Source organism: Peromyscus maniculatus, chromosome 5, assembly GCF_049852395.1.
Source record: "Peromyscus maniculatus bairdii isolate BWxNUB_F1_BW_parent chromosome 5, HU_Pman_BW_mat_3.1, whole genome shotgun sequence".
NCBI lineage: Eukaryota > Metazoa > Chordata > Mammalia > Rodentia > Cricetidae > Peromyscus > Peromyscus maniculatus.
Window position 1 is genome coordinate 77,703,365 of NC_134856.1, and position 12,970 is coordinate 77,716,334.

General features: G+C 44.8%; 1 protein-coding gene across 1 annotated transcript; it reads right to left on the reverse strand.

Moving 5' to 3' along the window:
* Window positions 1–2,328: 2,328 nt before the first annotated feature.
* Window positions 2,329–10,649, reverse strand: Vim (vimentin). The gene is made up of 9 exons (XM_006985932.4): window positions 9,938–10,649; window positions 9,339–9,399; window positions 6,409–6,504; window positions 6,155–6,316; window positions 5,615–5,740; window positions 4,892–5,112; window positions 4,416–4,459; window positions 3,472–3,557; window positions 2,329–2,684 (listed from the first exon to the last, which is right to left on the reverse strand). Exons 1-9 carry the CDS (start codon window positions 10,498–10,500, stop codon window positions 2,643–2,645), a joined length of 1,401 nt encoding a protein of 466 aa, XP_006985994.2. The 5' UTR covers window positions 10,501–10,649; the 3' UTR covers window positions 2,329–2,642.
* Between the last annotated feature and the right edge of the window lie 2,321 nt (window positions 10,650–12,970).

Sequence of the window (12,970 nt, forward strand, 5' to 3'; positions counted from 1 at the left end):
AAATGCGAGATACCTCCTGTCTACCCACATCTATATGCCATGCTATCCTACCATCTGATTTGCTCTCAGTCCAGCTACATCACTTCCTCCTCCTACACAGCTCTGTCACTTTCTGTCTGTCCTTACAGACCTCCAGACCTCCATGGTTAACTAGTGTTGGAATTAAGGCTTGTGCCACCATACCCGGTTCCGTTTCCAGTGTGGCCTCGAACATACAGAGATCCTGCCTGCTAAGTGATAGGGCTAAGGGTGTGTGCTAACATTGCCTGACTTCTTCATTTACTTATAATGGCTGGCCTTCTTCCTCTGATCTCCAGGCAAGCTTTATTTATTAAAGCACAAATAAAATATCACATTTCAGCACAAATAAAACATCCCCACACATGGCCGGGAAGCAGCTTTTTGTGTCTAGACTGCTTGTCTTGTTCCAGGTTTTGAAACCATGCACACTTTGAGTCAGCGTGATGTAAGGTACGACTCCCATACAATAATCTCTCACCTCCTCAGAAGAAAAGATGGAGGTCTTATTCTGTCAGACTCTTTCTCCAAACATGAAAACTACTCACAGCATCTCTGTCTATTTACCCGAGGCTCCATCTTCAGTGACAACTAAGCTGGCTGCAAGGGAGAAGTCCTGGATGATGGGCTGTAAAAAGTTTTGTTTGATCTATCTCTACATGTATCTCAGTAGGCGCACAGGTAGGAAGCTCTTATGAGATACATATTCACACGTAAAAGTGAAAAATAGTCCAGTTTTATAAATTAAACTTGGCAAATTCTATTCCTTTACATAATCTTTTCCATTGTTTTATAAAATAGTAGCTCATGTAGTGGATGCTGGACTTGAACTCGGGATATAGTAGAGGCTGTCCTTGAACTCCTGATCCTCCTGCCTCCACCTTTCAAGTGCTGGGATTGCAGGGGTGTGCTCACATCTGGCAGCAGCTAATCTGTATCTCACTAGAGGAAGGTGTGAGTCTGCATCTCAGCCACTGCATAAAATTTCAACTCATATCCTGGAGTTTCTGCTGCTCATATGCAGCACGTGCTAAAATACATCTTTATTTTTGAATTTTAGGAAGTGTGTTTGTCAGTATTGAAGTCCTACTTAAACTCAAATGCAGCTTAACTGATTTTAGAGAGACCTGTCAACAGTTTTGCTCACACTAACTTCTTATACAGGTGTCCTTCTGCTTGCAGTGGAGTTATGCTTTGATATGCCCTTCCTATAGTCCAAACATGATAAGCAGAAAGTGTCTGTAAGAAACCAAACCAAACAGCTGGGCACTGGTGGTGCACGCCTTTAAATCCAGCACTTGGGAGGCAGAGGCAGGCTGATCTCTGTGAGTTTGAAGCCAGCCTAGTCTACAAAGCGGGTTCCAGGACAGCCAGGGCTGTTACACAAAGAAACCCTGTCTCAAAAAAGAAAAAAAAAAGAAAAAGAAAAAGCAAGAAAGCAAGAAAAGAAAAGAAACCAACCATACTTAACACCCTAACTTGGCAGTATAGAGTGCTGATTGTCTCCCCATGTGGTTGCCTGGCTGTGTAGGGGCCATAACTACATCTCGTGTGTCACCATGACTCTAGGCCGGAAAGAGGCCATATTGCAAAGTACAGCTTCTACTGAATGTCCATCATTCTGACATATTGTGGAGTTAGCAGTTGTAAGTTGAGCCATCATAATCTGCAAACCTTTTATAGAGCATCTAATTTATTTTATTGTGTGTGTGGCCTATGTGCTCAGATATGTGTGGATGTGTGCGGGTGCACATGTGTAGATGGAGACCAGAGGTCTCATACTTTACTTTTTGAAAGGGTCTCTCACTGAACCTGGAGATCACAAATGGTCTTAACTGGATGGTCTGCAAGCCCCAGGGATCCTCAACATCCCCACCCCAAGTGCTGGAATTGCAGACGTGCACCACCATGTTCTTTTTATATGGGTTCTGGGAGTCTAAACTCGGGTCCTCATGATTCTGCCACAAGAATTTTACCAAGTGATCCATTTCCCAAGCACTTGAATCTATGAATCAATGGTGTGTGTGTGTGTGTGTGTGTGTGTGTGTGTGTGTATGCATTCACTATAGATTGAACCCAGGGCCTGTGCATGTAAGCACACCCTACTGCTAAGTCATATACCCATCCCAAATAAAAACAATAAACAATTGAAAAGAAGTGATCTCTCTTTTAAAAGACTAACTTAAAATCTGCATTGCAAGCATAAAATAAATTGGACTTATAACTTAAAACCTAGGTATGATTTTAGTAAATTAGCCAATAGAGCCAAAGAGATTTGTTTAAATATTATAAAGCAACACATCAAAAGAGTATTTCTGAAGATTTATTGAAGCAGTAACAAGTTGGTCAGGTATTTACTGGAAAAAAAGCAGTTTTAATGGTATTCAAAAATACTTTAAAAAGTATTCTAGCACAAGATTTCTTTGTAAACTAAATTGTGTTGTAAACCTTTTCTAAATCTTTTAGGGTGTCAGTTGTTAGAAACTAGAGCTTATTTCTATCCCAAATCTATCTTGCGCTCTTGAAAAACTGCAGTAAAGGCACTTGAAAGCTGTTTCCTTAAGGTATGAATTTCTTTTTTCTTCTTGCTGGTACTGCGCTGTTGCACCAAGTGTGTGCAATTTTTATTCAAGGTCATCGTGATGCTGAGAGGTTTCATTGATCACCTGCTCAAAAAAGAAATAAGTCAAATCATTGTAAGGAGACACAGCCCTAAATAGAATTTATTAAGCAGGCTGGGGGTTGGTTATGCTGATTCTTCACAGCAAGGGTTTATAGGGAGATGCATACATAGGCAAGGTGGCCTTCTCCTGCCGGCAACAGAAGTATTCAAGGGAAGGATGTGACACACAAAGGAGTACTTGAAAGCTGTGTTTAGGAAGTTTGCAGTAGCAATCCCAAGCACAAAGCTCTAAAGCAACTAAAATGTATTAAAATGTATTAAATAAAATGCTTCCTATGTTCTCGTGCAAGGTTGAGCTTTCCTAATTATAATTAATTGTAACCATTTTCTTCCTGGCCTAGAGAGGTAACAAGAAACTGGTTGACCACATGCCAGGCCTTGTGCTATATAAGCAGGTGGCGTTAACTGAGAGAGAACTGTGTGCCCAGTGTCAAGCCCTCCCTGATATTCACTGGTGTCATTAGGTGAAGCCCTTTAATGCAGTTCATCTAGGAAGGATCGTAAGGGTCTTTTACTCCCATTTCAAACTACAAACTCTGGAGTGCAGCAAGATTACTGTCACATCCAAGGACCAAATAATTAGATGGCCTTACACTGGTGGACTTAGGGTATATTCTTCCAGTAGGCAGGGGGACCTCTCAAATTAGCTGCCTGCGTCTAGTATATATGCTTGCTGATTTGAGGGGAGTCAATGCATATTTGAAACAGCCCTATATTCACTCAGTACCCTTTTTTTACCCTTTCCCATATTTTATCTAAAAGATACCAACCTGTCCGTCTCTGGTTTCAACAGTCTTAATCAGGAGTGTTCTTTTTGAGTGGGTGTCAACCAGAGGAAGTGACTCCAGATTAGTTTCTGGAAAAAAAATCAGGTAAAAATGAAAAATGTATCCAAAGCATTATGACGTTATATTTGCAGTTGTTTAAAGTGCTACTCATACATAATCTTATGAAGCACTATCTGTTTGAATACACAGTACCTAAGGCCTCCTTCACTCAGGCTGAGTAGTTCATTGTGTACGCCATTAGCAGGAATCAATCTGGAATATACACTTAACTTAGGGTGTAGAATTCAAGAATATACTTGAGTTTAAAACTTAGGGTATTAGGCTAGGAGTATAGCTCAGTGGGAAAACACCTGATTACCTTGAGGCCCTGGGTTTGATTTTTAACAGTAATGTAAATTATAATAAAGAAGGAAATGGGTCCAGTACTAAATGGTCAAGCCTGAAAACATATATGTAAGAATAACATTGTATGGACTGAGCCATTGTATTTACATATTTAGTTTAAAAATATATAGTTAGGTAGCTAGGTGGTAGATAGATGTGCATATATATAATATATACATATATTATATATATATGTGTGTGTGTGTGTGTGTGTGTGTGTGTGTGTGTGTATAACAGCAATGTAACAAAAAGAAGCCATGAATTTAAAAGATAGCCATGTGTGTCAAGGGATGTACATAGGAGGGTTTAAAGAGAGGAAACAGAAGGGGGAAATTATGTAATTATGTCATAACCTCAAAAAAACGTAGAAAATAAAAATGGATATATACATATGTTTATTTTAAAAAGGAAATCATGGATGTTTCATAGAATTTTCTCTCATATAACACTGTTCAGGTATTACTAAAAAGCGGATGCTGTACTTCCAAGTGATTGGTTACAACCTTGTGACATTTTTCCATGAAAGGACATGGCATGCTTACCTCTCAGGTTCAGGGAAGAAAAGTTTGGCAGAGGGAGAGAAATCCTGTAAAAAGAAAAGAAACAATTTTTTTTTAAATTTTAGATACAGCACTTCAGCAAGAAGAAATAAATTTACACACTTCTTATTTTCATCTACTAGGAAATTTGTTGTTGTTGTTATTGTTAGAGATTCGTTTCAGAAACATCTACTTATGGTTGGTCTCATTAGCATATTTAAAATACTTCAAGCATTTTCTTCACAGGGTCATGAACTAGAGGAATTAGAGTGGAAAGTATCAACTTTGGCATGGTAGTAGGTTCAAATCCTGGCTCTGTTATGAATTATCTCTGACCACAGCAAGTCATTCTCTTTCAATCTTAAGTTCCTCATCTATAAAAAGTGCAGCTATCTTGAAGAAATGGTCTCGAGGGTAAATGAAAAGGACCTAGAGAGACTGTGAGGACTTATTCACACATGCAAGTCTGCCTTCTCTACCTGCTCTCCTCGCCTTCCAGCAGCTTCCTGTAGGTGGCAATCTCAATGTCAAGAGCCATCTTAACATTGAGCAGGTCTTGGTATTCACGAAGATGACGAGCCATCTCTTCCTTCATGTTCTGAATCTCATCCTGCAGGCGGCCAATAGTGTCCTGGTAGTTAGCAGCTTCAAGGGCAAAATTCTCTTCCATCTCACGCATCTGGCGTTCCAGGGACTCGTTCTGCAGGAAGGGAGAAGGGCCTCTGATGTTATTTCCCAACTCCAACTGTCCCCCAGAACCATGTACAAACCATGTGCACTGGTTCTCTTAATACCAGGTGCCTACTAGTTTCAAACAGAGAACACAAGCACGGAGTCCCATGTTTTGTCTAGTTGAGATAAAATTTCTCTGTGGAGCCTAGCCTAACCTTGAGCTTATAATCCTTCTAAGACTTTCAAGATATCCATCAAATAATTCTTGAAGCTGTCTTGATAATTCATTTTCTTTGGATACATGTATCCAAATATGTAATTTTGGATATGAGAAAATGAATTTTCTCTCTCTCTCTCTCTCTCTCTCTCTCTCTCTCTCTCTCTCTCTCTCTCTCACACACACACACACACACACACACACACACACACACACACACTTAATGTGTTTGTACAGGTGTCACTGTTAACGAAGTCAACAGAACGGGGCTGAGCTGGCCACTCTCCCCCTTTAGCTGCCGGGTGGTACTCACAGTTCCTTTAAGAGCATCCACTTCGCAGGTGAGCGACTGCACCTGTCTCCTGTACTCATTTGACTCCTGCTTTGCCTGGCGCAGGGCATCATTGTTCCGGTTGGCAGCCTCAGAGAGGTCAGCAAACTGTCAGGGAGAAATCAGAAATGGAGATGGCTCACTTCCAAGACTTCTCCCTCTCTTAGAAGGGTGATCGTCATTCTGACTCAGGGTTTCCTAGACTATGTCTAAATGTCTGTTGGGAAAGCCAGGGAGAGAGACGTGAACACTGGCTGGTATTTCTGTTTTCAAACAGCATTTGCTCTACTGCAACTCTTTACAAGGGTCGGAGGTCAAGAGCTTTGAAGTAGAGTGGAAGACAATGAGTGGAAAGGGTGTCTGCCATACTCAAGGACACACTGTGAGTGACGGGGGTGGGAGGGCACTGAAATAACAAAGCCAGCTTCCGAGGAAAGCTGGAGGACATCGATGGAATCAGAGGCAGGTGATTGAGAGCAAGAGGCTCTCCTATTGTTCCAGCCCCTCCGACTCATTTCCTACCTTAGACTTGTACCATTCCTCTGCCTCCTGGAGGTTCTTGGCGGCCACACTTTCATACTGCTGGCGGACATCACGCAGGGCAGCGGTGAGGTCGGGCTTGGAAACATCCACGTCAATCTGGACATGCTGTTCCTGAATCTGGGCCTGCAGCTCCTGGATCTCCTGAGGAAAGAACAGACGGAGAGGGGTCAGGTGCGAACAGCGTGGGTGCAGCGTAGCCTTGTTCGCTCGCTGAAGGTGGTGTGGTCACTTACCTCATCGTGCAGTTTCTTCAAAAAGGCGATTTCTTCTTGCAAGGATTCCACCTTACGTTCAAGGTCAAGACGAGCCAGAGATGCATTGTCAACATCCTGTTTTGAAAAGAGAAAAGATGATGTGGGGGTGCTAAAGTCTATTCTTTATCTCATCTATTTATATAAATTCTTTTTTCATTCTGTGTTATGTATATGAGTGTTTTGCCTACATATATGTAAGTACACCATGTGTATGTAGTGCCCATGAAAGCCAGAAGAGGGTATCAGAATCCCTGGAAGTGGAGTTACAGAGCAGCTCTGTGGGTGCTGGGAACTGAACTCCAGGTCTCCTAGAAGAGTAGCCAGTGATCTTAACCACTGACCTGTATCTACAGATCCTTACTTATTTAAAAAACTAACAATATGAACCCAACCTCTTTACTATAGAAGAGGTGCTGAAAATTTCATGACTTTTATAAATTTGTAAATTATTTAGTGTCACATTATAACATACATTCGTAGCTATAGAAATAGCTCAAAAGCCATTTTGTTGTATTGAAGGTAACTAATAGACAATTAAAAAATACGTGTGTGTGTGCGCACGCGCGCGCGCGCATATGAACTCTACTGAGTCCACATTTCTGCATGTAAAATCTTATTATCAGTTTTAAACCTGAAAATCAATGTCACAGCATTTAATTTAGTAATGATTGTAGTTGATCAGATTCTACTACTCCCTGTCTGCATGAGTACATGTAATATAAAAATGTAAGGTTCAAAAAATAAAAAAATAATTTTTTAAAGTGTGGTGAGGGACAACTGAAGAGATGACTTATTAGATAATAGTATGCTGGTCTCTCAGAGGATCTGAGTTTGGTTCCCAGCACCCACATCCAGCAGCTCACAAAGGCTTATCATTCCAGCTCAAGGGCATCAGATGCCCCCTTCTGGCCTCGTGCATACCTGTACAAATGTGGCATACACTCACCCATACACATACAAATCTTTAAAATATTGAGCTCAAGAGGCTTAGCACTTGTGCAAGCTCTTTTGTCTCCTCTGTGTACACCTTTTGATGCTTTGGATCTTTGGGATCCAGAGCAAGGGCTCAGTTATCTGGCAGCCAGGTTCCCAGGCTAGACTCACCTTAAGTAGCAATTCACTGATCACATTCAGGTCATGGATTTGCAGAGACATGTTCATCGGGCAAGAAGGATAAGAAATGATATAATCCTGAACTATATTGGTTTTACCTTCTCTGAATGTGTTTTTTTTTTTCTGAAATGCCCCCCTGACTCATTATATAGGGTATTTCTATCTTTGTCAGCCATCGTATCAGTTCAGTGACATTACCTGTTTTAGTATGGTAGGGCAAGACACAATGAAACTGATGGAGACTCCTTTACAGAGTTTATAAAGCCATCCCTTTCAGGAATGTGCAATCTTGCAACTGAAATTTTGTTTCTCTTCAAGGGAATGTCAGGATACTTATGTTTCTTCTTTTGTGAGCATTTGCATTTGCAGTGTAGTTTATAGCTTTACAGTCCTAAAATGCTGAGTTCTGCTATCATTCTCAAAAAAATACTAATTAATAAAAAGGAAATAAAGACTTGAGTAGTAGAAACATTCATCTCTACCTTGCACTAAGTCCTCAAAAAATATAAACGTCAGACTAACCTTTTTGAAAAAGTCCAATGAAATGTGCCTTTTTATTTAAGTGAATGAAACAATTTTATTTACTCCATAAATAAGAAATGTTGCATATTCACCCAATGCTTTGAAGGAAACATTCCTGGGGTGATGACTATAAACCCTCAGTGACTACAATGAACCACATATTCTGTACTGCCATGAAGTATGAAAATATCTCTCAGCTTCAAAATGTTACCCTAGAGCAGTCATCCAGAGAGCTTTATAGCTGATCCTGATGAGTACTCCCAAGGATAAGACTGTACTGGCCATCTTTCTACTTTGGTACGATAAGGTAACACCTAACTTTGGAGCAAAAACAAGCAAAAATCCCTCCTTCATGTAAAACTCCATTCTTCAGTCTAGGATTTATTTTTGTTTGTGGAGGGTGCTAATAAGTCTACAATCCCACAAAGAGGGCCCTTTCCAAATGTGGGGGACTGTAGCTTTAAGAACTTTGTACACCACATACTTCACAAGCTGGGGCCAGACATTAGATAAGGGATGTTAGCAAATACTTGTGTCAATTGGAACTGTGGCTACATCATTACATATTCAATAAGAATGTAGCCTGTTGCAAAGCTGCTCTGGGAACACAAAGGCTCCCATTATTTCTGTCCAGAGCCACGGCCTTTACCAGAACGTCTGTATCTACATTCCATAGTGAAGCCCATAGAAACTTTTAATACCCTTCAGCAGGGGGAACAGATGGCTTCCTTTCACCCTTGTGAGATGACAAAAATAGTTGTGCAACGGGGCTTCAGCTAACTTTCATGCAGAAGCGAACTTCGAAGGCAGAAAGGGAACTAAGTTGGCTTAATTCCAGTTAAACTTTCTCATCCTCCAGAGTATTCTGCTTTTCAAACTTGAGGGCGCCACTGTGCTTTGTGTGACCTTGTGAAAGTTAGCTAACTTGACTTTCACAAACCACAATCTAATCAAACTGTAACCATTCAAAATCAGAATGTTAATGTGTTTCAAAGCATGAGAGTGAAAATGTTTTTTTGGGGGGGAATAAAAATCTGGAAACGAAGCAAAAAAAAAAAAATCCCAACAACAAAAAACTTCAAAACTTCATGTTGTAAGGATTGGCCTAAAAAATGGAGTTTTTCAATCCGTGGACTTTCTGCCACCAGGGGGCTTTTACACGCAGACGTGAAGTTTTGCACCTTTTAAATCCTGGGTGAAGTAACTTTCAGAACTGTGAGTGGTTTGGCTGGATGGGGCTGCTGGCTGCAAGTGGAAAAAACGAGCCTACAAACCTGTCTGAAGGACTGCAAGGTGCCCTCAGCTTCCTCTCTCTGGAGCATCTCCTCCTGCAATCTGAAGCAGCAGTACATTAAGCAAAGTAGAACTGGGAAACCGCCAGGGGCGGGGCGGCCACACCCAACCACATCCCCGCCAAGCCTCGAGGCCAGAGCTGCTGTGACACCTCCACCCACACCAGCGGCCGCAGCTTTGTCGAGTCCGCAGCCCTCTGCAAGTGTTAGCTAAAGTTGGGGCACAGCCTGAAAAGACAATCACGGCCCTTCCTAGACCTGCAGGAGGAACCCGGGTCCCAGCATCCCAGCCGCCCCTGCCATCTCTTTGTCTACCATCCGTCACACCCATCCTCTCCTCCTGCCTGGTAACTGTAAGCCCACCAGAAGGGGCTAGCAAACTTTTTAAAGTTCTGGTTCGAGTGGAAACCAGAAGGGAAATGCTCACTGCAAAGTTTAGGTTCAGGGCGGGGCAGCTTCCTCTGCTATCCTCCAGACAACCACCGCCCTGGCCACATCCCCAAGGGCGTGGCAGCCCTCTAGCAGAGCCCAGGACTCCTCTCCCTCCCACAGCCCCACCGCTTGCGTGGGTCAGGCCTTACTTCTCTCGCAGCCGCATGATGTCCTCAGCCAGGTTGTCACGCTCCACCTCGACGCGGGCCTTGTCGTTGGTGAGCTGATCCACCTGCCGGCGCAGCTCCCGCATCTCCTCCTCGTAGAGGTCGCCCAGGCGCGACTTGCCCTGGCCTTTGAGCTGCTCGAGCTCGGCCAGCAGGATTTTGTTCTGCTGCTCCAGGAAGCGCACCTTGTCGATGTAGTTGGCGAAGCGGTCATTCAGCTCCTGCAGTTCCACCTTCTCGTTGGTGCGAGTGTTCTTGAACTCGGTGTTGATGGCGTCGGCCAGCGAGAAGTCCACGGAGTCCTGCATCAGCCGCACGCCGGGCATGCTGCTCCGCAGGCGCACGGCAGAGGACCGGGTCACATAGGCGCCACCGGGGGATGAGGAATAGAGGCTGCGGCTGGTGCTGGGGCGCAGCGCGCTGCCCAGGCTGTAGGTGCGGGTGGACGTGGTCACATAGCTCCTGTTGGAGCTCGGCCGGCTCGAGGTGCCGGGGCCACCGAACATCCTGCGGTAGGAGGACGAGGACACGGACCTGGTGGACATGGTTTCGAGGGCGAAGGTGGGCTGGGCTGCTGCAGCTGCAAAGACTGGCTCCGAAAGGAGAGCAAGGGCGCGGTGGATGCGAACCGTGGGCGCGCTGCTGTCTCTGGGGTCCTGGAGCAAGAGTGGCAGAGGACTGGACCCCGCCAAGGGCGCTGCTTTTATAACACTGTTAGGAAAGAGGGTCCCCTCCCACTGCCATTCTAGCCGCGGAGCGCGCCAACCAATGGGGACCCAGAGAGAAGTGAGGAAGGCGGGAGGGGGGAGCGGGGAGGGGCGAAGGGGGGCTCCCTCGAGCCTTCTTCCAGGACTGTCGGGGACCGGACACAGTCCCGTTACTTCTTGGACAGGGCTAGGACTTTCAGGGGCTTTCCGGATGATCACCCAAACTCTCCGCTCACCCCTGGGTTCTAAGAAAGGAGGGATCTCGGGGATGCCTGGGGGAAGGGGAGCTCCGGAAAGTTGAGCAAAGTGGTCCCTGGCACTGTGCCAAAGGGGCGTGGGACTAGGCGCGCCGGTGGGAGGGGCGCGGTCGCGGAGCTGCGGTCTTCTGGGACTGGGTGGGTGGGGAGACCTGTGAGCCCAGGAGCAGGAAGAGCCAGCAAAAGCGGTCCTGCAGATCGGAAGGCGGGGAGAGAGAAACAAAGAGCGCCTGAGATTGGGGCGTGGAGTGGAGAAGCACTCAGCCCAAGATACCAGGCTCAAGGCCTTTGCACTCGGGTCCTTTGCAGAGGGCTTGTTCTGAGTGGTCGTATCCCGGGACCTAACGGACTCAGTCCAACTCCTGAGGGTCAGGATCCACAGCCTCCCGAGAAGAGCCCAGGGGACAGGGGTGGGGTCGCTGAGTCAGTGGTGGTGACTCACCGAGCCCTGAGGGTGAGATTGTCTAGCGGTTCAGGAAAACCGTTAGTTGGGATTGACTCAAGACTCTGAGAGCTCTAAGCTCATTATCCCAAGTTTTTAACCAACTCTGAGCGTGACCGCGCTTTTGAGTGTTGTTGTGGAGATATCAGAGTGTGGTGAGTCCTCCCTAGGAAGAAACTTTCGGAGAGCCACAGAACACATCCCACCCCTCCCAGACCGCAACGCACTCAGAAAGGCTTTTCTTGCTAAGTTCCCTCCCGCGTCTCCCTCCCTTCTCTTCTTTCTGCATGAAACCACACCCTAAGTTCTGGGTGAAAGAGGAAACTACATTGGTAGTTTCAAAAACAAGCTCAATGATCACGGCCTTTTCTGAAAGTGGAATTCATTAAAAGATAGCCGGAGCCAGGCAAGGATTCATTAGGTATTGTTTAAAACAAAACAAAACAAAACACATCCAATTTGATGAATGAGTTCAAATGAAAGGCGGTTATGTAACTCAAGTGACAGACTGAAGAAACAAGATTTGTGTTGATTTTAGGGCAAGGATGCAGGGGAGGAGATTCTAGTGACCGGTCTGGACAATGTCACAGATCATTTTTTCCACAAGAATTTTTGAACTATAACTTGAAATGGAGACGCAACTGTCCACAGAACAAAAGGTTCAGACGGTGTTTAGATCCAGCGACTTGTCAAAAGGAAACCAACAGCTCAACTCAAGGCTATTGTTTCACTGTTAGCAACTAGGCAGGACTAAGGGGGTCCATTCTCCAAGGGAGATGGAGCTTCCAGGGAAGGGAAGTCAGGCCTCTTGTGATTGAGCAACAACAACAATAACAAAATCAATCAATCACAGTTGCTTTGGAGGAGTATTTTGAGGGGTTATTTATGGAGTTCTGAAAGAATCACAAAAGAACTGGGGAATGGGTCCAACTGTGAACAGACAAGGAGCAAGCTTGTGTTGTATTTTTGCTTTTGTTTTTCTTTGGGGCAGAGAATATCCCCAGCTTACCTGGCAATTAAGAAAAATGGCTGAGAGACACTCGAAGGATTTGTGCTTGCTTCTTTGTACAGGATTCTTTGAAGCAATAGCGTGTTTACCTCATCTCAGTTAGTTCTGGGGAATGTTGCTGCCAAAGCTGAGGCTGCAGGACCCTCTGAGGCCCAGCTCTCCTACTGTGGCCTTCTTTATTCTCTTTTTCAAGGAGAGGCTGTGGGTCCTTCCCAGAGAGCATTCCTGGGGTTAGCCTGTGCCTCATGTTACCATTCTGCGCACTGAGAGCCTTTTATTCAAGCCACTGTTCAGCAAATGTCACCATTGTGAGTTTGCTTGGAATGGCTCAGGATGAGAAAAGTGATTTCCCTGTGGGGAGGAGGGAGCGGAGCCCTTCCTCCGACATGGCCTGTTGATTCCAGGGCAGCTCGGTGGCTTTGTCAGTGGACTCTAGCTGAATGAGTCACTGTGGAAAATGAAGACTGGATTCTCGTGTGGTGTGGCAGTGTGCCATGTGGGCACCCACAGCAAATTCCTCGGGCTGTGATGACTTCTTCAGTAGGCTCTGGTCCCCTTCATCACCTGAAGGGTATCCCTTCTATCTGGCCAGTTTCCCTT